The sequence below is a fragment of the Ipomoea nil genome, unplaced genomic scaffold (genome assembly GCF_001879475.1).
Source record: "Ipomoea nil cultivar Tokyo-kokei standard unplaced genomic scaffold, Asagao_1.1 scaffold0482, whole genome shotgun sequence".
NCBI classification, from domain to species: domain Eukaryota; kingdom Viridiplantae; phylum Streptophyta; class Magnoliopsida; order Solanales; family Convolvulaceae; genus Ipomoea; species Ipomoea nil.
In genome coordinates this window covers 3000202-3027889 of record NW_017616910.1, presented here as the reverse complement: position 1 = coordinate 3027889, position 27688 = coordinate 3000202, and the positions used below count along the sequence as shown (strand labels likewise).

The 27688-nt window shown below is 33.0% G+C and overlaps 2 protein-coding genes and 1 long non-coding RNA gene across 4 annotated transcripts; all 3 read left to right on the top strand.

The window, feature by feature from the left end:
• Positions 1–6972: 6972 nt before the first annotated feature.
• LOC109173846 lies at positions 6973–23790 on the top strand. 2 transcript variants are annotated; one of them, XM_019323182.1, is made up of 26 exons: positions 6973–7258; positions 8044–8538; positions 8613–8663; positions 8911–8993; positions 9691–9790; positions 10526–10604; positions 11368–11491; positions 11990–12096; positions 12632–12760; positions 13548–13612; positions 13695–13859; positions 14170–14330; positions 14526–14557; positions 15354–15511; positions 15693–15772; positions 16430–16495; positions 16574–16860; positions 18013–18120; positions 18432–18529; positions 19178–19238; positions 20004–20080; positions 20161–20232; positions 20322–20398; positions 21277–21357; positions 22109–22261; positions 23134–23790. In XM_019323182.1, exons 1-25 carry the CDS (start codon positions 7244–7246, stop codon positions 22149–22151), a joined length of 2814 nt encoding a protein of 937 aa, XP_019178727.1. In that variant the 5' UTR covers positions 6973–7243; the 3' UTR covers positions 22152–22261; positions 23134–23790. The 2 variants fall into 2 exon arrangements, with proteins under 2 accessions (XP_019178727.1, XP_019178728.1); XM_019323183.1 differs by lacking the exon at positions 6973–7258 and having other exon boundaries at positions 8303–8434.
• LOC109173530 lies at positions 22747–23526 on the top strand. The gene is made up of 2 exons (XM_019322771.1): positions 22747–22752; positions 23134–23526. Exons 1-2 carry the CDS (start codon positions 22747–22749, stop codon positions 23524–23526), a joined length of 399 nt encoding a protein of 132 aa, XP_019178316.1.
• Positions 23791–26167: 2377 nt separating the features above from the next.
• Positions 26168–27059, top strand: LOC109173600. Its single transcript, XR_002052927.1, has 2 exons — positions 26168–26471; positions 26788–27059. It is a non-coding gene; the product is annotated as an uncharacterized LOC109173600 (long non-coding RNA).
• The last annotated feature ends 629 nt before the right edge of the window (positions 27060–27688 follow it).

Below are 27688 nucleotides of genomic sequence, written 5' to 3'. Positions count from 1 at the left end.
ATAGTTTAGTAATTATGAACATAGAGTTTTGTAGTTGTGAATATAGAGTTCAATAATTATGAATATGAAGTTCAAAGATTATGAATATTTAGCTTTATAATTATGAACATATAATTTAGTGATTATGATAAATACAATTGGATAAATGTCATAAATTAATTAGTACAATATCATTTCTGTTTATAATAATTAAAGAAAAATATAAATAATTCAAATATGTGAACCAATGATTTCAAAATGAAATTAATATACAGTTACAAATAAATATAGTATTAGATTTACTTTAATTAGTTTTAATTTTCTTAATGAAATGACTTTTCTATATCAGTTTTTTATGAGAGACTAAGGGAGTATTTGTGTTGCCGGAAAATATTTTAAAAATAAAAATACTTACTAATAAAAAATAAATAAAATTTTTTTTAACCCCTAATAATATGTGTAAATCTTATTTTTTTTAAAAAAAATATAAATTGATAAATATCATAAATTAATTAGTACAATATCATTTCTATTTATAATAATTAAAGAAAAAATAAATAATTCAAATATGTGAAGCAATGATTTCAAAATGAAATTAATCTATCTATACTATTAATAAAAGTAAATAATAATTTACACCAATCTATATCTATACTATTAATAAAAGTAAAATCTTCCATTAAAATGTCTCTTATCCCTTCTGATACGAGATTGTCCTTCAAGTTCTAGCATAAATAATTCCCGTAGCATATACCATGACTGTCAACAAAATTCATGGCCAAACACTAACTCGCGTTGGGCTATTACTTAAAAAACCAGTCTTTAATCACGATTAATTGTACGTGACTTTTTCCCGAGTCACCATCCTGATGGCCTGAAGGTTTTAACTCTACACGAGGATGAACAAAATTATGTTACTACTACCAATGTCGTCAAGATCATTGCATTTTAATTAAAAAAGATCAAAAATTTAAAATTAGACGAAAATATTTCAATAATAATATTCTACATCATCAACAGTAAATGCATATTTTAAAGTTTAAACAATATAAAGGTAAATTAAAAATATAACAGAAATATTTCAATAAAAATATTATACATCATCTATTAAAATGGAATGAAAATTAGGTAAAAATATCACTGCATCTAATAGTCTAATTGACTGAAAATAAAAAAGAATAGTTGGCTAAAAATGAATATGATATTATTAATTGACTGAAAATATAAAAGGATTACTAATTAACTGATATTCTACCATTATATATTTTCACCTGAGTCACCCATTGTGATGGACTAAACCTGTTAGCTCTAGACGAAGACAAACAAGATTGTGTTGCTATTGCCAATGTTGTCTACAAAGATGTTTCAGTAATGTGTAAATACAATCGGTGATATTATGTTTTTTTTTTTAAAATGACAAAATTGCTATATATCTATACAAAAAATATAATTTTCAAACAAATGAATTAGGATATCAATTCATTACTATAACTGAGTTGCTAAAAAACGAGCACATTTGCCTAATTTATAAAAATACTAAACAATGATAAATAAAATCACCAAAGCTACAACACCGCATGCGTACATCTACACATTAGCTATTAATTTGAGCAATTATTTACTCAAATTCAAGCAATGGTAACATAAAAACACAAACAATCCAAACCATACCTTCAATTGCATTATATAATATTTGATGTTCTAATTTAAATAATTATATATCGATCCAAGTATTCTTAATATATTAGAACAAATTCATTACGTGCATCGCACGGGTGAAAATAATAATAATAATAATAATAATAATAATAATAATAATAATAATAATAATAATAATAATAATAATAATAATAATAATAATAATAATCCAAACAAAACTATATACAAAAAGAATTAAAATTAACAAAAAAAAAAAAAAAAGACAAAGGGGAGCCACGGGCTCCCTTTATAAATGATGTCGGATCATTTTAATCCCACATTGAAAATGTTTGCAAATAGGAGCTCTTAAACTCTTCTATATAAGAGGTACAAACATAATTATTTGTCCATTAATGTGACAAGTATTGAGAAGTCAAAAGGTTCTTATTTAAGAAACCTTAGTTTTGTCTTCTTTTTTAGTTTTTTATTATTTATTTATTTATTATTATTATTGAGGTTTGAGAAAAATTAACCCAAAATGTATGTGTTGTTTCAATTTTTAGCAGTTTGTAGCAAATTACTGAGTTATTAAATAATATTTTGCTATTTTGATTAAAGATAAATTGTTAAAATTGTGAAATTGTTAAAATTTTGGCGAAATCGTCAATAATAATAATAATAATAATAATAATAATAATAATAATAATAATAATAATAATAATAATAATCCAAATAAAACGATATACAAAATAAAATAAAAATAAAATAAAATAAGACAAAAGTGGCTCCCTTTGTAAATGACATGCGATCATTTTGATCTCACATTGAAAATGTTTGGAAAAAGAAGCTCTTCTATATAAGAGGAGCATTTTTTTTTGAGAAGTAAAGGAAAATTAAAAATGGAAAGGAAATATTTCAATAATAATATTTTTACATCATCAAATAGTAAAGGCATATTTTAAAAAAACAGTAAAGGTAAATTAAAAATGGAATGAAAAAATTTCATTAATAATATTCTACATCATCAAATTAAAATGGAACGAAAATTAGGTAAAAATATCACTGCATCTATATTATAATTGACTAATTGACTGAAAATAAAAAAGAATAATTGACTGAAAATAAAAAAGATTAATTGACTGAAAATGAATCTATTATTACTAATTGACTGAAAATATAAAAGGAAATGAATATTAATAATTGATTGCAAATAAAAAATGATCCATAATTGATTAAAATTAAAAAAATGGTTAGATCATTGCATTTTAATTAAAAATGGAATGGAAATTAAAAATTGAAGGAAAATATTTCAATAATAATATTCTACATTATCAATAGTAAATGCATATTTTAAACAATAGTAAAGGCAAATTAAAAATGGAACGAAACTATTTCAATAATAATATCTACATCATCACATAAAAATGGAACGAAAATTAGGTAAAAATATCATTGTATTTGATATTCTAATGGACTAATTGACTGAATATATATATATATATATATATATATATATATATATATATATATATATATATATATATATATATATATATATATATATATATATAATTGGCTAAAAATGAACCTGCTATTACTAATTAACTGAAAATATAAAAGGATAACTAATTGTGTGATATTCTACCATTATATATTTTCACTCAAGTAACCCGTCTTGATGGATTGGAAGTGTTAGCTCTAGACGAAGATGAACAAGATTGTGTTGCCACTACAAATGTCGTCTACAAAGAGGTTTCAATAATGTGTAAATATAATCGGTGATATTAAGTTTTTTTTTTTTTTTTTTTTTTTTTTTTAAATGACAACATTGCTATATATCTAGACAAAAAATATATATATCTTTCATACAAGTAAATAAGGATACCAATTCATTTCTATAACTAGGTTGTTAGAGAGCGAGCACATTTGCCTAATTTATGGAAATACTAAATAATGATAAACAAAATTTTCAAAGTTATAGCACCACATGCGTACATCTAAATATAGCTATTAATTTGAGCAATTATTTGCACAAATTCAAACAATGATAACATCAAAATATATAAATGATCCAAACCATATCTTTAATTGCACTATATAATATTTGATGTTCTAATTTAAATAATTATATATCAATTCATATATTATTAATATATTACAACAAATCTATTATGTGCATCGCACGAGTGCAAATACTAGTATTTAAAAAAATAGTGTACCCCAGTTTATGTGTTATTTATTTATAGAAAAATTGAAACTTTTGTCCTTTAAATCATATGCTTATAGCATTTTTTCATTAATTATTTATGTATTCATATTCTTCCTTTAGTTATTTTAAAAGTGACAATTTTTTTCTCTCTTTATTAAATGGACCTTTGGGCTTTGGACTGTTAAAAATAATAACAAACTAGGAATTTTATTTATTTTTTCTTCTCCAACAAATTATTACTTATATGTGGGAATCAGAATAAATGTGAAAAAGAACTGATACCATTTATAAATATTATAATTATAATTTTAAGATAATTCTAATAAAAAAGTTAAAGACTTAAACACAAATATTCAAATAATACATATAATATTTGGAAATGATTTGCAAAATTTGAAAAATTCAAGCAATAATTTGTTAGAAAATAAAAATGATTTGAAATACCTATTTTGCCATTAATTTAAGAGTTCAAACGCTTATTTAATAGAGATGAAAAAAAATCGTCAAAATGATTGATGGAATCATTTGAATACAAAAATAATTTAGAGAAATAAGTGTTGTGTCATTTTCCTTGTTTATATGTAGTATATTTCCAAATACCTTTTTAAAGTTTATATTTCTTTGCGAGCACGGAATTATATACTAAAGTATTCCATTATTAGTCATACGATGATACGATGATACGGGAACTCTGGAAGAATAGTATAATATAGCTTAACTATAATAAAAGGAAAATGGTGAAATAGTAATTATACTAAATTAATTCCCCCTCCCCGACCAAATGCCCTGTTAAGGTTGGAAGGAGGAAATTAGGGATGAAAGGAATTATAATTCGGTGGGAAAAGAATTTGTTTGGTATGAAGAATTAGGGTGATGGGGAATTGAGAGGGAAGAAGTGAATAAATACTAAAATGTTCTTATATAATATTAATATAATAATGATAATGAGGGTAAAGTGATAATTAATTTACAATTGAATTGTAATTCCACAAAGCATGGAATTGCAATTTCATAGAATTGTAATTCCCTCCAACCAAACCATTCCATAGAATTTGATAGAAATGGAATTGCAATTTCATCTTACCAAACACCCCATAAATTTTTAAAAAGTGTAAATGAACACATCAACTTGGTACGTTCCAATAAATGCCTTTGTGGCTTTCACATCAGCTTTGGATCGAGTACTTGGCTTGCCATATAAGCATAAATTAAAAAAAAATAAAGAAATTAAAAAAAAATTAAATACACTAGGTCTGCGGCAGTCGTCATCGAAGTGGTGGCATTGTCACCACTAGCACTACCACTGCCACTATCGGCATAGCTACTGCGAGCAGTCTCCAAAGAGTCCCTAATCCTCGTGATTGGCATAGTCCTCCAAGTGACTGGAAACAACGGTGGGCGACGACTGCGAGAACCTGGAAGCCATCAAATCCCCCAATGCCATTCAAAAACAAACCAACAATTCAAGGCAGCAATTAACCTTGCTATAATCTCACAAATTTTGGTCTGCAACTCATAACCCTAACCCCCAACCCCTGTTGGCCCGACAGAAATGAATACGGAAAAGATCGGCAATTGATTCCCTGGTCGGGGCGCTAAGTTATACAGAGAGTGAGATGTGTGCGGGGAGGTTTTGGGATTAAACAACGAAGCCGGAGAATCAGCGACGCTGGGAGACGGAGAGGAATCCAGTGCGAGAACCACCATAGAAGTTTCTGGAGAAGCCGAGAACAAGAATCCCTAGAAGACGGTGGTGGTGGTTGTCATAACCTTGAATATGGAAGGAGAAAAAGTGAATGAAGGAATTGGAAGTGAGTTGGGAAGGAAGGAGCTATGTTCAGAAGTCAAGAGTGGAAAGACAGGAATGAGAAGTCGAAGGACCAATACTACGTCGTTTTGGTAAGGGGATAAATCAGCCACTTACTTAAACGGCACCGTATGAAGTTAGTCGTTGGAGAAGTTGAATAAAAGCTTGGAACGACGACGTTTGCAGTTGGCTGTTGGAAATAGTTGCCACGAAGGCTCAGACGATGTCGTTTGGGCAGACATAACAAAGATTTGCAGAGCTGATTTTGTGGAAGTTGGTTAGAGGCTTTTGGATGTATTAGCTCAGATAATTATATTATGTTGTTTTTATTGGAGATTTTATTTTTATCGTTGATTTTGGACAAAAATTCAGCAATCAAACCCTAAATCCCCTTTCTCTCTTAAACCCAGCTTTTCTTCTTCATCTCTACCTCTATTTTCTGCTATTTTTGCTATTATTTTTTCAGGTGTGCTATCGTGGTAGTGAAAGAGAAGAGAATAGAAAGTTGAAGCACAATGCGGCTGCTGAATGGTAAGTATTAATTTTTTTTAATTTCTTTAATTTTTTTTTAAATAGTACTCCGTAATCTTAACTATAATAAAGCTATATGGTTTGTAAAGTAATTAATGTTACAATTAATGCCACAAACATCTTTTATTATTAAAAAAAAAAAAACACACACACACACACACAACATTTAAAAAATAAAATAGCTATATATTATATAATCATATAAAAAATTTACTTTTGAAAAATAAAATAGCTATATATTATATAATCATATAAAAAATGTGTTCAATTAGAGTTTAAATTTATTCATACAAAATTTGAAATTTGCATTCCAAATGTAATTATCTTAGTTATTATTCGTATTGTGAAAATTATAATATAGATGAAATACAATTAAGAATAAATCAATGTAATTATGTAAATTCTCTCTATAAGTTTATTTGAATATGCACATAATTAGAGATTATATTAACCATACAAAATTTTAATTTAATTTTAATTTTAATTGTAATTTTGTATTCTATAAAAATAATAAATACTTGACCAATGGAAGCTCAAAAATATTATTATATTAAACAATTTGAAATATTTTAGTTTTTCTATTTTTTATTTATATTTATAATAACATAATTTTTTCCCGTGCATCGCGCGGGTGAATTACTAGTTATTAAATATAGTACGGAGTAATTTTTATACTAAATTAATTTTAAAAAATTTAAAAATAAAAATAAAATAAAAGTGATGAACTAACACGTGAGCACTTTGAGTCAGTCTCACCAATAACGTAAGCAAGCAAAGACTGGGCCTTTCTACTTTCTCCTTTTGGAACCGATTGACTCGAAGACGGTTGCGCCGCTCTGCACTTCCCCGCTAATTTACGCTCCTTACCTCCTCCATATTTACGTGGATACACACACACACTCCTCTCCTGTGGATGTCGGCGTCGCAGGATCATTTTCTGTTTCAACGTCGCGCGCTTTTCTCGCTATCCTTCTTCTTCTTCTTCTTCTTCTTCACCTGCTTCTCTCCCTTCCAGAACTTTCATCTTCATCCACTCTCGCTCTCTCACTTTCTCCACTTCACTCTTCCGTCCACCGCCTATGTCGCAGAAGCAGGTAATCTTCTTCCGTCTGTATGTTTATTGTGTTGTCTTCATATGTCGTATGAATGTTGCAGAGAATGTTAACCATTATTTGCTCCAATTTGGAAGCTGGTGTGCTCTCTTGAGCTGAAAATTTCTCTATCGGACGGAAATTGAATGATCATATATGTAATTCTGGATGGAATTGACATAGTTATATACGGATTACTGTTTTCCTTAATTTAATCATTATGTTTATATTTTGTTTTATCCGATTTAAGTTTATCTGTGTTATGATGATTTAAACGCAGAGTTGCTAACTGTGCTTGATCACTGTGTATTTTCAACGAGTGAAGCATAACGGCAACCTTGCCAGATTTTCCCTCTCAAATGAATGGGAAGTGTGAGGAAACTGGTCAAGCTATCGAAACTTGAGAGAGAAAAATCTCTCTTGTTTTAAATGTGCACTCAGTTTAATAGTAGATATCTTATAGAAGTTTCAAAGCATTATTACTATTTGAGGCTCCTAATTTCTAACACCCTCCTTTTAGTATGCACTTAGGGTTCATATTCAGAGCTTGCTTTTATTTGGATCTCTACACTGTGAGATCATCAGATGTTTTTTTTTGCATATTCTTCAATTTTATAATTTTGAATCTCGTAGATTCTTTTTGCATATTCTTCAATTCTATAATTTTGAATCTCGTAGATTCTTAAGGGCTCTCTATAATTGAGTATGTCCAATTTCTTTCCGTCATTTTCTTTTGTTGGCAGCATCCCGGAAAGGGATGGTAATTGGTTTTTATTTACAAAATGCAGAAAAGGGGTGGTTTTAGGGAACAAAGATGGCAAGAAAAGCCAAGTTCCAATAGGATACCCAGTTCATCCTCAAAAATGGAACCTGCAACTGCTGCTGCTGTTGAAGATGTCACCAGTGGAATCAATTTATTGGATATTGCCGACAAAAATGTGCACTCTAGTGTTCCATTGCCACATTTGCAGTTTGGAGGCTTTGGAACGATGAATCAGATACCAGCTCATAATCAAAAGGTTGTTTGGAAGCAGAAATCTTATGGAAAAGTAAGTGAACCAGCAGCAGTTGAAGTTGTAAATGCTCCAACTAATCAAGCTTCAGCTGAAGTCCAGACTAATGGAGTTAACAAACCAATAAATGGGCAAAAGAATGCTGCTCTTAGCAATGTATTTAGAGGTAATTTACTGGAGAATTTTACAGTTGGCAAGTCCACGTTCTCACAAGCTCAAGTAAGAGCTACATTCTATCCCAAATTTGAAAATGAGAAGTCTGATCAAGAGGTAATTCATTCTTCAATGTTGTTGGAATGAGGTTTAAATGTGAGTTAAGTTAATTTGATGATAGCAATTTTCAGATTAGAGCACGGATGATCGAGATGGTGACCAAAGGTTTGGCCACAGTGGAGGTAGGAATATACCCATAGATTCTTGTACTTAGTTAATTTGGTAGTCACATGCTTCCCTTTTTTTAAGGTTAATCACGGATCCTTGTTGTCCTACTTAAGAGCTTTTATCACTCTTTGTCCCCCCCCCCCCCCCCCCCCCCCCCCCCAAAAAAAAAAAGTGGTTGCCTTTTTTTTCCTTTTTCCCTTAATTTTCAACCATTTACGTATTTATTTGATTCAGTGGTACTTTTGGACTGATTTTATTCAGGTATCTCTTAAGCATTCTGGGTCTCTTTTTATGTATGCGGGACATGAGGGTGGAGCATATGCCAAAAATAGCTTTGGTAACATGTAGGTTCATAATAATTATCCTTTCTGTTGTCTGGTTGTAATATTTTTATTTTATGTTCTCTATTGATATGAGTTTCCTATAAAACAAGTGAACATATGTTGTTTATTTGATAGTCAGTAACCATGCAGTGGATTGTTTGCCTATTGTATTTCATTTTCTCTTAGTTCATGTCAAGTTTGTAGTGCTACTACTCTGTAGTTGAATCATTGATTGGTTCTGATGCATGATTATATGCTCCCTGCTTGAGGAACTAGGTAACATTTAAATCCAGACAAACATGCTAGCACAATACCTAAAGATCCCACGAATAGTGTCATTGCAGTTTGTTATTTTGTCTGCCTAGTTGATTCTATTGCTTGGTGTGTTATTAGAAAAAGGGAGCTGGGATGAGTGCGCTATTTTTTTTTATAGAACTCTTATTATTGTTAAAATTAGAATGAATTATATGGTATTGGACATGTTTGTTCTTTGAATTATGTGACGTGCACCAGTTCAGAATAATTTGTGGGGAATGACAAACTAAGCCTAATGCATGCACATCTTTGAATTCTGTCATAAAATTGCAATGATCTAAAAATGGTCATGTACAATATATATATTAGTCTTGTGATTATTGTTGCCCTTGAACTCCTATATACGAAAGTATCAGCTCTTTTATATATGAACTGAAATTTGCAAAATTTATGTTTGGTGCAGTTATACTGCTGTTGGTGTCTTTGTTCTAGGACGTATGTTTCAAGAAGCTTGGGGTCCTCATGCAAGCAGGAAGCAAGAAGAGTTCAATGCATATCTTGAGGTTCAGAATTAGAAAATTTTCTTTGCCTTTCTATGATGGAAATATTAACTAAAATGTGTTTGCTGCATTAACTTCATAAAGAACCTAGGAGAGTAGGAGACCATCGTTAGGTCTGCTTTTTGTGGTACCTGAATGGTGATTGGTTAATGCTATTTGGCTGAAGATGGTAAGCTGTATTGATAAGAAAGCTTCAAATTCCAGTTTAACCTTCTAAAAACTATTAATTTTTTTTTTTTTCTATGGTCCCATGCTTTGAACTATTGTATGGTGTCTGTTGGAGAGACAATAAATATTGCTGGTTAGTAAGAAAACGTTAGTTGAATTATAAATCAGTGACTTATATCTGAAAAGATTATTTTCCTGCTTTTTTGAGGCTTTGGGTGGTTTTCATTCTATTGTCAATGGTATTAGGTTTAGATTATTGGGAAAACTGCTGAAATGAATTGGCATATCATATTTTAGTGCAATTTGCTTCTTTGGTATATGGTTACATTGAATATACATAGAGAGTTGCATTTATTTCAACCTCATATACCAGTACTTTTCATGGTCTATGGTGATATTAAGTTAAATTAAGTGGTGTATTTATTTCATGTGTTGCATGAATTATCTATGCTAATTTATGATGTAAAGACACTACTTTTAATGAATATAGGACTTGCATAGTCTGGTTCTGACTGCCCTTGAAAGATTTTAACCTTTACTATGATAGTGTAACTAGCTATCCTCTTTCAGAAAAACCGCATGTGCCTATCAATGGAACTAGTCACTGCTGTCTTGGGAGATCATGGACAACGTCCACGGGAAGATTATGGTAAGGGAACAAAACTAAGCCAAGTTGGCACGTGACATTCAACTATCAAATCAATTGATATGTTAATTCTTTTAGCAATTAAACTTACAACCATTCAGAACTTATTTATTTTATTGCACCAACTGTACTACTTTAACTGTTTGAAGTACAGTGTCTTCTCCAAGTCAAGGACATGAATTCTGAAATCTTATTGTGATCTCTAAGTGAAGAAATCTAAGCCTTGATCATGTAATAGAATGCAATTTTGACCATATAACTAGTATATATATTTACATGGCTGAAGGATTCTAGCCTATCTTTGCAACACTTCCATAGTTCCATTACTTGAAATCTAAGCCTTGATCATGTAATAGAAGGCAATTTTGACCACAGAACTAGTAATTTCACTTCAGTTATCTATTTACATGGCTGAAGGATTCAAGCAATCAAGCCTATCTTTGCCACACTTCCATTATTTTTCCCCCTTACATTTTCATGTTTTGTACCACTCAGTTCCTGATTCATTTCTTGAGATTTGGGTGTTTAGATATATTACGGCCTTCCTTTCTTAATTTTTATTTATTTAACCAAGCAAAAATAGACCAGTTCATACTTTGTAGGATCTGGATACCCTATATCAATGTGATGCCCATTATGCCTGAACCCATTACGCTGTCTTCAGATTTTAGTATGGATGTTTGGATTCCATGTTTCTTACTTTGTGTGCGTCAATTATATTGTCGCTGCACTTCCTGATATTTTTCTAATACTTGTCTTTGAGCAGTAGTTGTTACTGCAGTAGCAGAATTGGGGAATGGAAAACCAAAGTTTCATTCAACTCCAGATATAATTGCTTTTTGCAGAAAGTGGCGCCTACCAACAAATCATGTGTGGTTATTCTCAACAAGGTGAATTATTAAGAATTGCCGTTTCCATTTTGATTCATATCATGAGAACTCATTATCAGTTTGTTTTTACTTGCACAACTATTTAGATGAAATCCTGTTACTTCTCTTCTAAAAATGTCACACCTTGCATAATTTTTGGATGAAGTCCTTTTACTTCTCTTCTAAAATGTGATCATTTACTGGTGATGTCTGGAGCTTAATGGTTGATATGCTTGGAAATGGTTGGATGAACTCCTGTTGATTTTCTAAAGTTTGATAATTTACTGACAATATTTAAAGCTAAATGAGGTATATCTAAATTGAAATTGAAACACTTGAAAATAGGTTTGCTCTCGTCTTATTGCACTGTACATGGGCAGTAGAATCTAACTACTGCTTGAATCTTGGTTCTTTGACAAAAGAGAGAATTTTGTTGGACTGTTAAAAACTTTGCTTTATTTATGAGGTAATGAAAACTAGCTAAAGTTTTGTAACAATTTTTTCCCCTTCATTTTGAAGGAAGTCAGTGACGTCTTTTTTTGCTGCATTTGATGCCCTCCGTGAGGAGGGAACAGCAACCTCTGTCTGCAAGGCTCTGGATGAAGTTGCTGATATATCTGTCCCTGGTAAGTTTTATCCTGATTAGAACAGCATGTTATGTGTGTATTTGCCAAATTGGCTGTGTGCTTCGGATGAGTTCCTTATGCTTGTGTCCTATGCACCAATAATGAAATTTAGTTCTTGTTTCTTTAGAGAGTATTTGTACCTTATGCTTAAGCAGCATTTGGGAGTCCGCATCATATATTGTTCCACTGCTTTATTTGCTTCAGTTACATGATAATGCCACTTTATATATTATTCATCAAATGCCATATTGCCTTGAGCTTTCCTACAATGCAATGAATATAAAAGGAAAAAAAACAGAACTATTAGTATATCAAGCTCAAACACATATAAGCAAATAACAAAATCATGGTTTTATGAGTTGACCTGAAATTATCCTTTTCTTACTATTAGCATCTTTATAGTGCCTTTAAAGTCTTGTTTCCTACATCCTTGGCATATTATTTGCAAAGAGTGCTATCGTGTTTTTACTGAATGCTTTCTGATGTTATTTTAGAAATATTTTTCTTATCCCCTTTTCCTTGCCTGGATGCTCAGGATCAAAAGACCATATAAAGGTGCAAGGCGATATTTTGGAGGGTCTTGTGGCTCGTGTTGTAAGGCGTGAGAGCTTGGAACATTTGGAGCAGGTGTTAAGGGACTTTCCTCTGCCACCATTAGAGGGTGGTAAGCTTTTATTTTCCTGCATTTTGTTAATTTGAACATCGTTAATTATTCATTTTACATCTGATCCTTCTTATCACAAGGATAGCATGGTCTTATGTAAATATTGAAGCATTATAGAATTGTGGGACAACTGTGTCCCACAGTACATGGGGAATCAGAGTACTATGTTCGTCATTAGCTGTCTCATACTCAAATTCAGTAAATTTGAACAGTTGCCGTAAGGAAGTGGTCATTTAGTATCCTTTTAAGTGAGTCACTGTTTCAGTTAGCATTCTTTGTTCATATATGATGTTGTTCTGCTACAAAATTGAAGGACCTAACTATTTTTTTAACAGTCTTATTTATTTTATTATTCTGTCTAATTTTTATTTTTATTTTTATTTTATTTAAGCTAATACCAAGTTATCAAAATAAATCTGAAACCTGAATTTTAAAATCACATCCAAACCTTGAAATTTATAAACATGAAACCATAATGACAAAACTTGAAATTACTAAAATTAGTTTGGTTTCATGTAGGGTGTCATACATGCCACCTTGGGTCCCTAGTTTATAGAGTCCTGCTGCCTTGCCTGATTTACATCTTTGCCACTTGTTGGATGTTCTGCTGAACCTTCAACTCACAAGTTCTAACACTCAATAAGGCATTAGAAGTATATGGGATTACTTCTCCTTTGTGCACCTTTGTTTTTATCGAAGCAACAATGTACCTAATTCTTTGTTACCTTGTTTTATTTTTGTATTGTCTCAAATGTGTCTATTGTCTAATGTTGCTTTATATTTCCAGCTGGCTTAGACTTGGGACCAACCCTTCGTGAAATTTGTGCTGCAAATAGGTCAGATGAGAAGCAGGTAACAACCAGCATATTCTATAGAGGGCAAAGTTATGCTTACAGTCACATTTCTTGAAAGTACTTTGTAACAATCTCTGCAGCAAATAAAAGCACTTCTCAATGGTGTTGGTTCCGCATTTTGTCCAAATCATCTTGATTGGTTTGGGACTGAAACATCGAATTCACATTCGAGAACTGCTGACCGATCTGTAATTTCAAAGTTCTTACAAGCACATCCTGCTGATTATTCAACTGCAAAATTACAGGTTAGAGTACTTGTTTTGTAATTTAACACAAATAACTGGTGGTGGTGCACTAAGTTGATTGGACAGTGCCATCTGGATTTATCTGATTATTTGTGACAATTAGTTGCTAAGTTTAGGATTTTCACTGTCAGATCAATATTGGTTGTTTGTCAATTTTGCACTTCATATAAAAAACCAAGTAGCTTGATAGAACCTTCTATCCCCCCACCTCTTAGATCACTACCCTAACACTGTTCAGTTACACTGTGCATTAATATTTTTACTTGGTCAGATCAATATTAACTTGTGTATAAATGTGTACTTGTTACAGGAAATGATTCGTCTAATGAGGGAAAGACGCTATCGTACGTCCTTTAAATGCTTCTATGACTTTAAAAAAATTAAAGATGTATCCAGTGACAATCTGCACTTCAAAATGGTGATCCATGTGTTTAATGATTCAGTCTTCCGGCAATACCACAAGGAGATGAGGTCTATTTTGAACTTTTTTGCTTGTAGTTTAGTTTTTTTTTTTTTTTTTTTTTTTTTTTTTTTTTTTTTCATTTAGTTAGTTTGAATGGGACAGATCAATTGTGTGATTCATGTAAATATGTGTGCACACACATACATGTATGTGTATTATATATATTTTGTTTATTTATTAACAAGATAATCAACATGTTTCAGGCGGAAGCCTGAATTGTGGCCACTATATCGAGGTACGCATTTTGTTTTCTTCTAGATTCCAATAAAACTGTACTTCTTCAAGGGTTTTAAATATAATCCGGTGAATCGTAATTTTCTCTTCAGCTTGACCTATGTTAAATGAGGAACTATTGTCTTCTGTTTGATAATAAAGATGCATTTTATGTTTTTAATTGTTGTTGAATTTGTCAATATTATACCTGAAAATTTTTAAACTATTACCATTAATTCTCTAATAGGAGACTTAAAAAATTTTAAAAAATGCATCACGCAAGACAATTTTTTCTCCAAAGTTGTCTACCTGCTGGATGTTTAAGAGATTATATATTTTTGTTGCTCACTGCTGGCAAAGGATTGTTAATTGCCTGTGTGAAGAATGAATAGGTTTAGTTTTGACATGGAAAAAAAAATAATGCTATTAACAGCTTGAGATAGGTATTATTAGTTTGAAAATGATAAAGCTTCTGTATCCTCTATGATATACAATTATACAGAGTTGGCATCCCACATAGTAATAACATTCTAGTGTATTGTATGTTCTTTGAGATAGATGCTACTGTTTTCTAAGGTCTTTAATCATTAAATAGATGGTAGTGTTTCCCATGGTCCTTAAGATACATATTTTATGCAAACAGGTATCTTAAGCTTTGTACAAGTGCATATGGGTTCATGATTGTTTTGTAGTATCAACTGTTTTTCTCTACTTAAGATCCAAAATCCATGGACAATAGATAAATTTTAGTGTTTCCTCGATATAGTGATATATAAACCAATCATATATTAGCTGCTGATTTTCTTGCTCTTCCATAGGCTTTTTTGTTGATCTGAACTTATTCAAAGCCAATGGGGAAACTGCTGCTCACATTTTAAAAGGCAGCAGTCAAATGGTAAAAGGTGATGATGATAACAATAGCTTAGCTGATGAAGATGCCAATCTGATGGTCAAGTTGAAATTTCTTACATACAAGGTATATATGCTTTTATCGAATAGAATTCCTACCAAAAAAAAAAAAAAAAAAAAAAAAAAAAAAAAGAACTTGAGGAAGCCTGTACACCTGTTTGAGCACAATTATTTCTGATCTGAACTGAAAATATGTTGTGTACATGTTGAATTTCTTCATTCTAAACTTCATCTTATATTCCTTGCAGTTGAGAACTTTTCTGATACGTAATGGCTTGCCAACTCTTTTTAAACAAGGCCCAATGGCATACAAGACCTATTATCTCAGGTGATTGTCTGTTTATAACCCCTTAAATGCAGCAGGTTCAACATCAAAGCTCATAACGGATCATTGCTGCACCATTCTACATGTGCATCTACCTACCAAAACAGAAACATCGAGTATAACCTCCGGAAAATTTATATGCTGATCCTATACTAATCCAGTTGATTGCAAATTCTGTTTGCTCTTTCTGTCTTATGTTCCTCCGATCATGGAAAGAAGAGTTATTTGACTTCTGCTCTCTTACCTTATTTCTAGCAGATTCAAATATCTTTAATTGCAATTTCATTGCTGCTTGAGATCAACTTATGGGTTCAACATGTTTTCTGTGTTTGCATGAATTCTATGCTTGCAACTTCATTGTTTCATCATGTGGTTATTACTGTTTCTGCATGCATCTATGCTGTTTTATCTATTGGATGTAATAAGTAAAACACGTGAAATGACAAAATAGTGAAGTTAATGACTTAATGCTGAAACTAGCCAATGGTATTGCTAGAAAATAAGCATGTAATTACATTAAGTCCACTATATAAACCTGCAAATGCTGGAAATCCGGTCTTTGGTAGTGTATGAACACAGTGGCCTGTTGCCAGCTTTGCTGTATTATAATGTCCATGCAAATCCTATTTTCACAGTTGTGTAATCTTCTTGTGGTTCTAGGCAAATGAAGATTTGGAACACTTCACCAGCGAAACAACAAGCAATGAGCAAGATGCTAGATGAATGGTACTTGTTGACAGCCTTTCCTTTCAACTGGCCTTTAGTTTCTGATCCATTCCATCTTGTGTAAACTTCTGTTTCCAGGGCTGTGTACATACGCAGAAAGCATGGGAATAAGCAACTCTCATCATCCATATATCTCAGTGAAGCCGAGCCTTTCCTAGAACAGTATGCAAAGCGTAGCCCACAAAACCAGGCATTGATTGGAGCTGCTGGAAGCTTTGTGAAATCTGAAGATTTCCTAGCTATTACTGATGGACGAGATGAAGAAGGTGATCTTGAGCAGGAGAAGGATGTGCCACCACTTGGCCATAGTATTTCTAGCAAGGATACTGTTATGAAGGATGAAGGTCTCATAGTTTTCTTTCCAGGTATTGTTCTTGTTCCTGGGATGGTTTTTTTTTTTTTCCCCAATTGTTTAGCTATATATTATGTTGCTTCCATGCTTTGCATGTTCATCTGATATATTTCATGCCTTGTAAGAAGCTTTTCAAAGTTTGTGCTTTTAATTTTCTTTTCATTTTGCAAAATGCATCCATGAGAAGGGGAGTATCCTAATAGTGCCCTTTCTTTGATCAGTTTCTTCAATAGCCCAAATTTGTGTTGATTTTTGTGCTTTCTGTATGCTCATTGTAACTTGTATTTGTGGCGTCTCTTCGGCACCTTTTTTTTATATAATCTATTCACCTATCAAAAGCAGAAAGTATATGCTTGAGAAATACTATTTTCTTTTCTAGGGAACGAAAATAGGAATTTGCTTCATGTTTCTTAGGTATTTACATGCCACTTTGTAATTTGTGTACTTTGATTGTTCTCTCTCAGTAAATAGGAACTTTTTTCCATTTAACTTGCCATGTTTCTTTTTCAAGATGTCACAAAAATATTGCCCACTACTGGACTTCTAAGAACATTTAATATAGGTTTGTAAAATGCTCTAATGCCCTTCAACATTAAACCAGACTACATGTATCAAATACAAAACCAAAGGTATTATTGGAATACTTCAGCAAAAGAAGTAGGTGTAGAAGCATGGAATTAGCTTTTCATAGACCATGTGCCATGTCAAATGCCAATAAAACTGCGAGAGTATTCTAGAAGCAATGCATTATTAATTTAACTGCACATAATGTCATTATGCACAAATGTTAAATCATTTATTTATTTATGGAAAATGATGTGAAAGTGAGAGTTAGTTTAGGATTTCTCTTTATTTATTTTTGATAACTTACCGTGGAATCATTTGCAGTAAGAAAATTAATGGGATAAATCAAGAAGAGAAATGGACTGGTACTCATTTGCAGGCTTAATTAAGAGTGAAAACCTGTGTGGTGAGATTCCAAACGTATGAAGCTTAATAATAATGTCTGTTGCAAAGTTGAAATGCCTGAAAAATTATTGAAGTATATGCTTGTATCCTGATATTTAAAAGGATTTGTATTATACCATTAACTTTCCTTTGATGGTGTCAGGCACATAGCTGCTAGTTGCTGTATGTTTTCGTTTTGATCAGTTTTAAATTGCAGGAATACCTGGTTGTGCTAAATCTGCACTATGTAAGGAAATACTGAATGCCCCAGGAGGTCTTGGGGATGATCGACCAGTTCAAAGTTTAATGGGTGATCTTATTAAGGGTATGGGTGGACCTTCAGTAGTTCATTCAATAAACTGTTGTGGTTGTAGTGATCTATGCTCATTCCCCTCCCCCCTTTTTTCTTTTTACTAAGCATGAAATACATGCGAAATGGACTTTGACTGTACAGAGAGTCAGAGACCACTAAACTGCCCTGATACTCTCCTAGGATTAGAGTGCAACCCATTAGTCCATCAACCATTTACTGAAAAGCAAAGTGTTATTTGGTTCTTTCTTGCTACAAAATTAGATGGGTTTTCAGTTGATGTCAAAGCCTGAGATTTTTTAATTACCAACTGCTTATATCAACAGCTAGATACTGGCAGAAGGTTGCTGATGCACGCAGGGCAAAATCTTATTCAGTAATGCTTGCTGACAAGAATGCACCAAACGAGGAAGTCTGGAGACAGGTAATATTTGTTATTTATTTGCTTACATCTCTCCATTAGTATACATTAGCATAATTCAGTGTCAAGCACTTCTGCATTTAACTATGTACACCCTAGCTATCAACGGCTGTTAATTGAAGGTCTTATGAGAGACCATACTAGAATGGTGCAAAATGTTATCAAAGCAACCTCAACTGGGATAAATGGAATTACTTTAGAAGTTTTTATTGTTCAGTAGTAACTCTAAAGGTAAACTCAACCTTGCATCGATAATCCTGTGTTTGTTTTGTCTGTACTTTAGATGGCACTTCCTTGGTGCCAGTTAATACATCCATTTTTCTTATAAAAAAATAAATAAAAATGGAAATAGTTTAGTTGTTTCTTTGAAGGACATTAGGAGAAGGAATTTGGATTTTGTGAGAGAAAAGTTGAAGAAGTGCTTGGTGTGCTCATTGGTGCTAAAATCTTTTCAAAGATTTTGGTCTGTACTTTCCACTGCTTTGGTTCTTCCTAGGGATGAGGTCTTGTTAATCCCCCCTCCTGTAGATGGCACATGTGATTTGGACCCCCAGCTTATGTTATTCTCTCCTCTGCTTGTATACATTATAACATTTTTAATTGAGCAACCTAAATATTTTTGCCCATGACAAATGCATTTTATTTGTGCAGATTGAGGATATGTGTCGAAGCACCAAATCATCTGCAATTCCAGTTGTGCCTGACTCAGAAGGTTTTTAAAAAATTTTGGTTTTATTCTTTTTGTAATGTCTTAATTTTCTAAAGTCTACAGCTAGATTGGTATACATGTTAGCTTCCATACAATATTAATTAAGTGCTTTGCCATACTTCTTCACAATTGCATTATGGTGCTATTATATATCTTGATTTTCCTGTACTTTTACTTTGTTGGATTATACTTATTTTTATTTCAACTTGCTGTATTTGCCAACCTTATTCAATGGAGAAAATAGCATCACTGAAGGAATGGGACATGAATCTATGTGCCTTTCAATGGAGAACTCCTCCAGTTTCAGATTTGCTATATCATTATTTTCTTCAGAATGCCTCCAGTGTTATCACGATATATAACTGTCTCTTTCTAGATTGTCACTGTGCATCTCTTAGTATGCTCTGAGCTAAAAGCTGGTGCCATCAAGCAATTTGGATACTGCAAATCAATCAATTACGGAGTATATGTATAAAATTAAAGTATGAATTGATGAAGCAAAGCAAGAGATTCTAAATATTCTACGACATAATTGATAGTGCTCCATATCCAACTTCGTTCTTTCTACCTGTGTATCCATGTTTCCTTATATTGGACTACGTTGGCCTTAATTTTTCTTGCCCAATTTTTTAAAGATTTTTTGGTTTGTACTGGTAGTAGGTTTTGGTTGGATCTTGATTAATGTAACATTTTCTTTTTGTTTGTTCATTGAATCCTTGTGTATTTTTAAAAGCTGTAATTCTGACTCTTATTTCACCAAACATGCAGGAACTGAAAGAAATCCATTTTCACTTGATGCTCTTGCCGTTTTCATATTTCGAGTACTACACCGAGTTAATCATCCGGTACATCACTCTTCCTTTTTATATGGCATTCTACTCTGCTGAGTCTCATGGTTGATGAATCTCTTTTCCTCATCAAACAGGGAAATCTTGACAAGTCATCACCAAATGCCGGCTATGTATTGCTAATGTTTTATGATCTTTATGATGGCAGGGTAAATTTTTTTAATTAATTGTTAAGATTCTTGGTGATGGTATGTCATTTCAAAATTTCATTCACATACATTTGTCCATGTTTTCTTAGAGTCGAGAGGAGTTTGAGACTGATCTGATCGGACGTTTTGGCTCACTTGTCAAAATACCTTTACTAAAATCCGAAAGGTCAGAATGATTTCTTCAGTACATTTTATCCATCATGATATTTACTTTAGTTATCTTCAATCTGATTGATTGATTCACTTTCTCTTGCATTAAAGACGTTTGCTATCCATCAGTTCTTGATTGTATATTCTCTTGATTTGAATGGTTTCTCAAAGGATGAGTTGTCTGTCCACTCTAGTGTATTACTAGTGAAAGTAAAGGCAACCTAAATGGCATTAGCAAGGTGAAGTCTGAACAAACCAGGGAAATGAGAGAACTTTTGGTTCTCAAACATTATTATAGTTGAACAATGTTTGTGTCACCAACTATTAACACTGCATCTTTATGTTTTTTCATCCTTCTATTGCTCTCTTGCCATGGGATGTAATTATAGTCAGTAATACTGAATTTTATTTGAATTTCACATTTTCACCAAATGAAGCATCTAGTTTTCTGATGAGATAAGCAGTTCTTACAGCATATCCATTTCATTGATGTATGCTGAATGGGTGAAGCATCATGTGTGCTTTGGGAATATGAAATACTGCTAGAGTCTGATAGTGATGTTAAGTTTTCATGGCTACGGAACTGAACAGAAGTTTCTCAAAAGTGAAGAGAGCAATGCTTGTTAGTGATATTACCTGAAGGAGGATGTGGAATTTGGGAGTTCCAATAAAACAACAAAATGATGCAATTGATTAAAATGATAACGTTCCTAGCTTCTTATAATTTTTGCACCTTAAAGCCCTCATTTGATATAAAGGTTTCCATTTACTTCTTGTAATATCCTTTAGAGTTTTGGTTGCGACAGGTCATTTCTATCATCAATTATTGGTTTTTTATCTTTCAATTTGTTTTCCAAAAACATCATGCATATTTTTCTACAATACAATGTGAAGGTCTCCTTTACCGGATTCAGTGAAGTCTATTTTGGAGGAAGGAATGAAGTTGTACCATCTCCATACTAGTAGGCATCGGAGGTGAGCAAAATATTATATTCAGTTCTTTGCTAGTTGATAGACTCCTCATTCATACTTTAAAATAAATAAATAAATAAAACTTCTTGCACTGTGAATTGCTTTTAGTGGTAGAAATGTTTGTAGTGTATGTCATTCCCCAAATTTTACCTGAATTGTGACTTCGTAATGTTTCTCCAAATCTTTACTCTTTGATCAATAGTTGGTACTGAAATTTTATATTCCTGCTCTGGGTTTATTCTTCTCATTTAGGTAAGTCTCAAGACACTGTCCTTTCTGAAAATAGTGATTGCTTAATTTATATATCACAATCCATTTGATGCTTTTGTGAGGCCCCTTATGCACTGATTATGTGTCATTGGGGTGCTCCATGTGCCATTTTCTGGAAGCATTTCTTATAAAATTTTGTAAATGGAAGAGTAATCTAAAGCACATTCCTTGCATAAAATTGCTTCTGATGGGATGAAGGTTATGTCATTACTTTATGCAGAGTACTTCTTTGCCTGAAATATTAACATCTTCTCTTCTTGGCTTTCATTTTGCCTTGTTATCATTTTCTTATTAGTAACTCTTAATCACTAACAACTGCATCAATGTTCTTCTATATTTCTTTAGAAATGTTGTGTTTAACACCTGTTTATTCATTGGAAGCTCAATATGCATAAGATCATGGTGTTGAGTCTGCTTTTACCACTACCAAAGTCTTGCTGCTGTCTAGTTGGTGTCATGTAATATTGTGCTCCACACTTTTCAGGTTCCATTTGAATTTGCTGTTAAACAAGTATTGGAACAACTGAGGGCTATTGCTACGGGTGAGACACCAGCAATTGAGAAGAGGAAGCTTGGAACAATTGTGTTTGCTGCCGTCAGCTTGCCTGTTACAGAAGTCCAAAGTCTTCTTGATAATGTAAGCTTGTTTTCACCCCTCTTCACTTCTCTATCTGCATTTCTAAAACTTGGTAGAGCACTATATATCTTAAAGACATCAACATTTTTACTGTTTGTAAAATGCCTAAATCTATTAAGAAAAATGTTATTTTACCACCACCCTCCTAAAATTACTCCCTGATGTGGCAATTATTTGTATGATGATTTAAAAGAGAAATTTTTTATATTCATTGGCTATCTGGGAGTTGGTTGATTCTATCATGAATAATCAGATAAACATTATCAAAATAATAATAATAGTAATAATAATAATAACAACAAATCCATGCAGTAACTCTTATGTCATGGAGTAAACATTAGGATTTAATTTTATCTATTAAATCTGTTTACATGCCACTGGCAGTACTGCAGTAGTATTGCTGTGGTGGTGTTCTTTGACCTTTTATTAGATTTTTTTTTTCTGAAGCGAAGTGGTTGTGAGTGAATAGCTCAACCTACCTGACCATGAAGGCAATTGCCAATTGGCTAGAAATCACATTTTAGTCTCTTTGCATGCACAGAAACACTATATATATATATATATATATATATATATATATATTTCGATGTTTCCATCTGTTTATACATGTGTTAGCTTGTTTGGCCCAGTCAAAAAGAGGTTTTTTTAAAAAGCTTTTATCTGGTACTCCTTGAAAAAGAGGTGGCTTCTTGTTATCAGGCCTGAAATGCCACTTTGTGATTTTTATTGTTTGGTTGAGCTTCTTCTTTTTAGAGTAGATGAGCTCCAAGATAAGTATCTACTAGTAGCAAATCTCATATACACATCACAAACCACATAGTTTGGGAGAGGCTAAACTTTTCATCTAACGATCTGATTAACAATTTGGACAGTTGGCTAAGAATGACTCTGAAGCCGGAGCTTTTCTTAAGGACAAAAACTTGGGAAGCCACCTTCAAAAGGCCCACGTGACGCTTGCTCATAAAGGAAGTCACAGTGTGGCAGCTCTTGCAAGTTTTGCTCCCTTTCTTCATCAACAGGTGCCTGTAGAAATGACGGCTCTATTATTCTCTGAAAGGGTGGCTGCACTTGAAGCTTGCATTGGATCTATTAATGGTGAAAAGATTCAGTCTAAAAATGAATGGTCTCACGTGACATTATGGACCAGCAAAGGAACTGCGCCTGTAGAAGCCAATTCACTACCGCAATTACTTCAAGAAGGAAAGGCCAAGCGTGTTGAGGTTGAGCCACCCATTGCAATAACAGGAGTCATTCAATTCTATTAATTGCTGTTTTCATTCAGTTTCTTATGAAAATAATTCAATATGTGAACTGCAAAAAATGGCAATTTTGAATGCCTAGTTTGGGGGTATGAATTTTGCAAGAAATTTAAGGAGTACTAATAGGCGTTGAAATTAGGAATGCTGCATAGTCGTCAGCTCTTCAAAATTCATTTGTATAGAACATTGTATTTACTCTTGATCCTAGAGTAATAGAGGTTAATTGCATATTTGCAAATTATGGAGATGTTGATGTTTTTTAGGAAATTAGATAATTCTCCAGTTACTGCACGCATTTAACATTCAATACATGATTATGTGCGGAAGTAGCACATATATACAGCGAATGATACGGAGTCCACATTATTTTTGTACGTGAACCATAACAAAATATACATTTTTAATAAATTAAATGTACATTATTTTTGTATTGAATGTACATTATTTTACGGTTTATAAAATATTGTTCACACAACTTGTGTAGACCATGGTCCACACAATAGTGGTTGGGGAAAGACTCGTATCGATTAGCATTATATTGTTCCGGTGGAATAGGCGGACATAGATGCCATGACCAAGTTTCGGGGAAGTGGCATTTTCACTTTATTTTAGAAGAATCCCCCACCCGACCCATTCTTGTATCTAGTGTAAAGTTTAAAAAATTTAAAACATATTGAGCTTGTACAAGTATTGTGGTGGACGTTTGGCACAAATTCGATACATTTACCATTGATTTTGGGTGGTACCGAGTATAAAAAGTTTCCATGATAATTTACAATAAATTTTTTATTTTTATTATATCGTTATTATAAAGGGCGCTAGTGTATGTTGCACGCATTAGCACTGTCAAGTGGTTACCACTTGAATTTTTTATTCGTTTGATTTTTGTTTGCTTGTTTTTCTCTTTCTTTTCACATAACTCCAAAAAGCTATTGATAGATAATATACCTCGTTTACCTAGCATTGTGTTTGGTAATTAATCACTACCAATCATATCCGACCAAAATTAGTATGATTTATCCCAACATCGACCGGCATGGGATCAGAAAGGATATAATTATGGTCGGAAAAAGTGGATTAGACATCTAACAACCTTGCAATAATTTTAATTCGATCATAAACTCTTATCACATCATTATCATGTGAAGTGTCAGTCTCGTAAAGACACTTTACCACGATAAAGCACCGCGGAATGTGGTAAGGCATGTTGAAGCCTGACAAGTAGTGTTCCCCGTCTCTTCCTATTTAATGCACATTAAATACATTCATGAGGGAACTTTTAGAGAGATTTTAATCCTTATGTATCAAGCTCGGAACTCTTTGATTGCACCTAGTTTGTTAACCTTAAACCCATACACTAAAGCCACATAATCTAATATGATCGAGTTAACGAAACGAAAAAATCCCACCATTTATTTTGCTCTAAGACCCATACATATATTGATAGCTGAAAAATAAGCATGATAAAAGGGAGAGTTAATGCATGTAATTGTGTCTTTCACGCATAACATTATAGCAACCACACCAATGATTTTTTGTTAGTTTTTGGAACAGTACAAAAAAAAAAGATTTGTTTTTTTGTTGATGAGGGATGTTTTTTTTTTTTTTTTTTTTTTTTTTTTGGGGGGGGGGGGGGGGGGGGGGGGAATTTTACTCCCTGCAATATCTTGGTTTTTGTCATTTTTTAAAAAGAAAACAGATAGTTGGCATGCGTGCGCACTGTCGGCCCCAGAGGCACGTGTTTCTCATGCGTCCGCTGGGGGTGCTTTAGAGTGGCTGACAGCTAGCGACCACTATGAAGAAGAAACGGTGTTTTTTTTTTTTTTAAATTTTTTTTAATAGGTTGTCCTATTTTTGTTTTTTTTTGGTTTTTTTGGTTTTTTTTTTTTTTTTCTCTCTCTCTCTCTCTTAAGTGGCACCTAAAAATCACAAACAAATTCAAGAATGATGTGGTTGCTCTTAGAGCATTGCCAACAAAGCCTTTTTAATGAATTTTAGATGAGTTAGAAGAAAGAGATAAAAGGAGAGAGAAAAAAATGTTAATTTTTAGCCATTTCTTGTTGATAGTTTTTTTTTTTTTTTTAAACTTATATACAAAATAGATCATATGAAAAATAAAAGATGATATGTAGACCTGACAATTATGGACACGACCCGTTAACACGACACGAAACCGGACACGAAAGTAACGGGTTAGTGTTTAGCCTTAACGTGTCCCGGGTCATTAACGGGTTGACCCGTTAAGGACCCGTTACCACGCAGGCCCAGCCCTAGGGCAGGGCCAGCTGGGCACCTGCCTAGGGCCCATCTCTGGAAGGGGCCCAATGGCCTATAAGATTAAGATATATATATATATATATATATATATATATATATATATATATATATATATATATATATATTATATTTATTTATATATTAAAAAAATTAATTTATCTGGTTTTCTGAAATCGGAGACGAAGAGTCGAGAATTTAATTCGAGCCGCCTCACATAGTCACACGCCACCCACGTTGCCCAACTACCAGAAATTCAAGAGTCGTGCATCAACAGTCACACGCCACCCACGTTGTCCAACCAGAAATTCAAGAGTCGTGCATCAACCTCTTAGCCAGCAATCACCTAAAGTTTCTCCACACTACAAATGGAGTCAATAAATGTTCATAAAGCTTTTCAAAAAAGAAGAAGAAAAAGTTCAGAAAATTCAAAAGAGAAAAGCTAATTAGCAATCCACAATCGCAAAACATTTAAAAAACCTGCAGACTTGACAATCGCCTGGGCTTTGTCTGCTTCGCTAACGGCGGATTCACAAGGCTAACTTCGGTGCTTCGTGTGCTTCGCCTAATCTCGGATTCGCAAGTTCGATGCCTGGGCTTCGTCTGTCTCGCATAATCACCGAACAAGTGGAAAACTAAACAATTAAATAAGGAGTCAAGTCCTCATCCCCGTCATGGTATTCTCATTCTCTACGGATTGCAAATAGCCTCTAATTATATATTTACGATTTATCACAATTCTTTGCAAATGTGCAATTGCTTTGTGCAATAATTTCTGTATAATAACCTCTAATGATCTATTTATCTAAATCCTCTACAAAATTGTAATTTAATCCCATTATTCAAACTATGTTTAGGAATCCTAATTGTCTTAAATAATTCTATTTAGGATTCCTATTTACAATGAAATTGTAAATTTATTAGGTTTATTTGAAAAATAATTTTATTTTATTTTGTAAATTTTGTAATGTGTTTATTCATTTATTTATGAAGGGATTGAAGACACTTTTCACTGATTATGAGGAATCAGGATCTTTGGTGTCTAAAGTGCAAGCGTTCTACATGTTTTTTTTTTTTTTTTTTTTTTTTGTTCTTTAGACTCGGTTTATAATAATTATTTTATATAATGTTGCCTAAAAATTATCCGGAAGCACAAAAGAAAAAAAAATTGAGCATTTAGTAGACTCTCAAAGAAGAGCTATGGAATTTTTTAAATATTAGTATGTTTGTACTCATATATTGAATTAAAAATTTAGGTTAACTTTTGTATATGGTATAGCTATAGGGCCTTTGTTTTTTCATTTGCCCCGGGCCTATAAAACAGTAGGACTGGCCCCGCCGTTATGTTTCGTGTCTTAACGGGTTAACCCGTTAAACCTATTAAGAACCTGTTTAACCCGTTAATATTATCGTGTTAACCCGTTAACACGAACCCGTTTACCAAACATGTTTATAACCCGCTGATAGGGAATATACACCGGCCATACGGGGCGCCCTACCGACCCGACCGTCTCACCCGGTCATGCGGGTCGGCGTTCTCGCCCAATCGCCACGTCGTCCATTTGGAGGGAGTACCGTCCTCCCGGTCACCCGGTCGTACCTTTGGAGGGAGCACCGTCCCCCCGGTCACCCGGTCGTACCTTTGGAGGAAGCGCCCTTCTAGCTTCGAGTTGTCGACCGGAGACCGGGACATGTGGCCGGCTAGGGACAAGATCGGAGGCAGAACCTTTTGATACACGTGTAGGGTTGCATGCCAGCCGCTCATCCCCCCAGTGCATGTTCACCACGTGTCCAACATGCCGGAAGACCGGACACTGTTCCCCATGTTCCCTATAAATACTGCATTAATTGCTTGAGTAGAGGACTTTTGGATATTTGTACTAGCTAGGCTAGA

Bases quoted from the DNA above. Each gene is read 5' to 3' on its own strand.
- LOC109173846 (XM_019323182.1), top strand. The intron at 12,761-13,547 runs GTAAGCTTTTAT...TTATATTTCCAG, and splicing joins TCTGCCACCATTAGAGGGTG to CTGGCTTAGACTTGGGACCA. The intron at 20,081-20,160 runs GTACATCACTCT...CTCATCAAACAG, and splicing joins TACACCGAGTTAATCATCCG to GGAAATCTTGACAAGTCATC.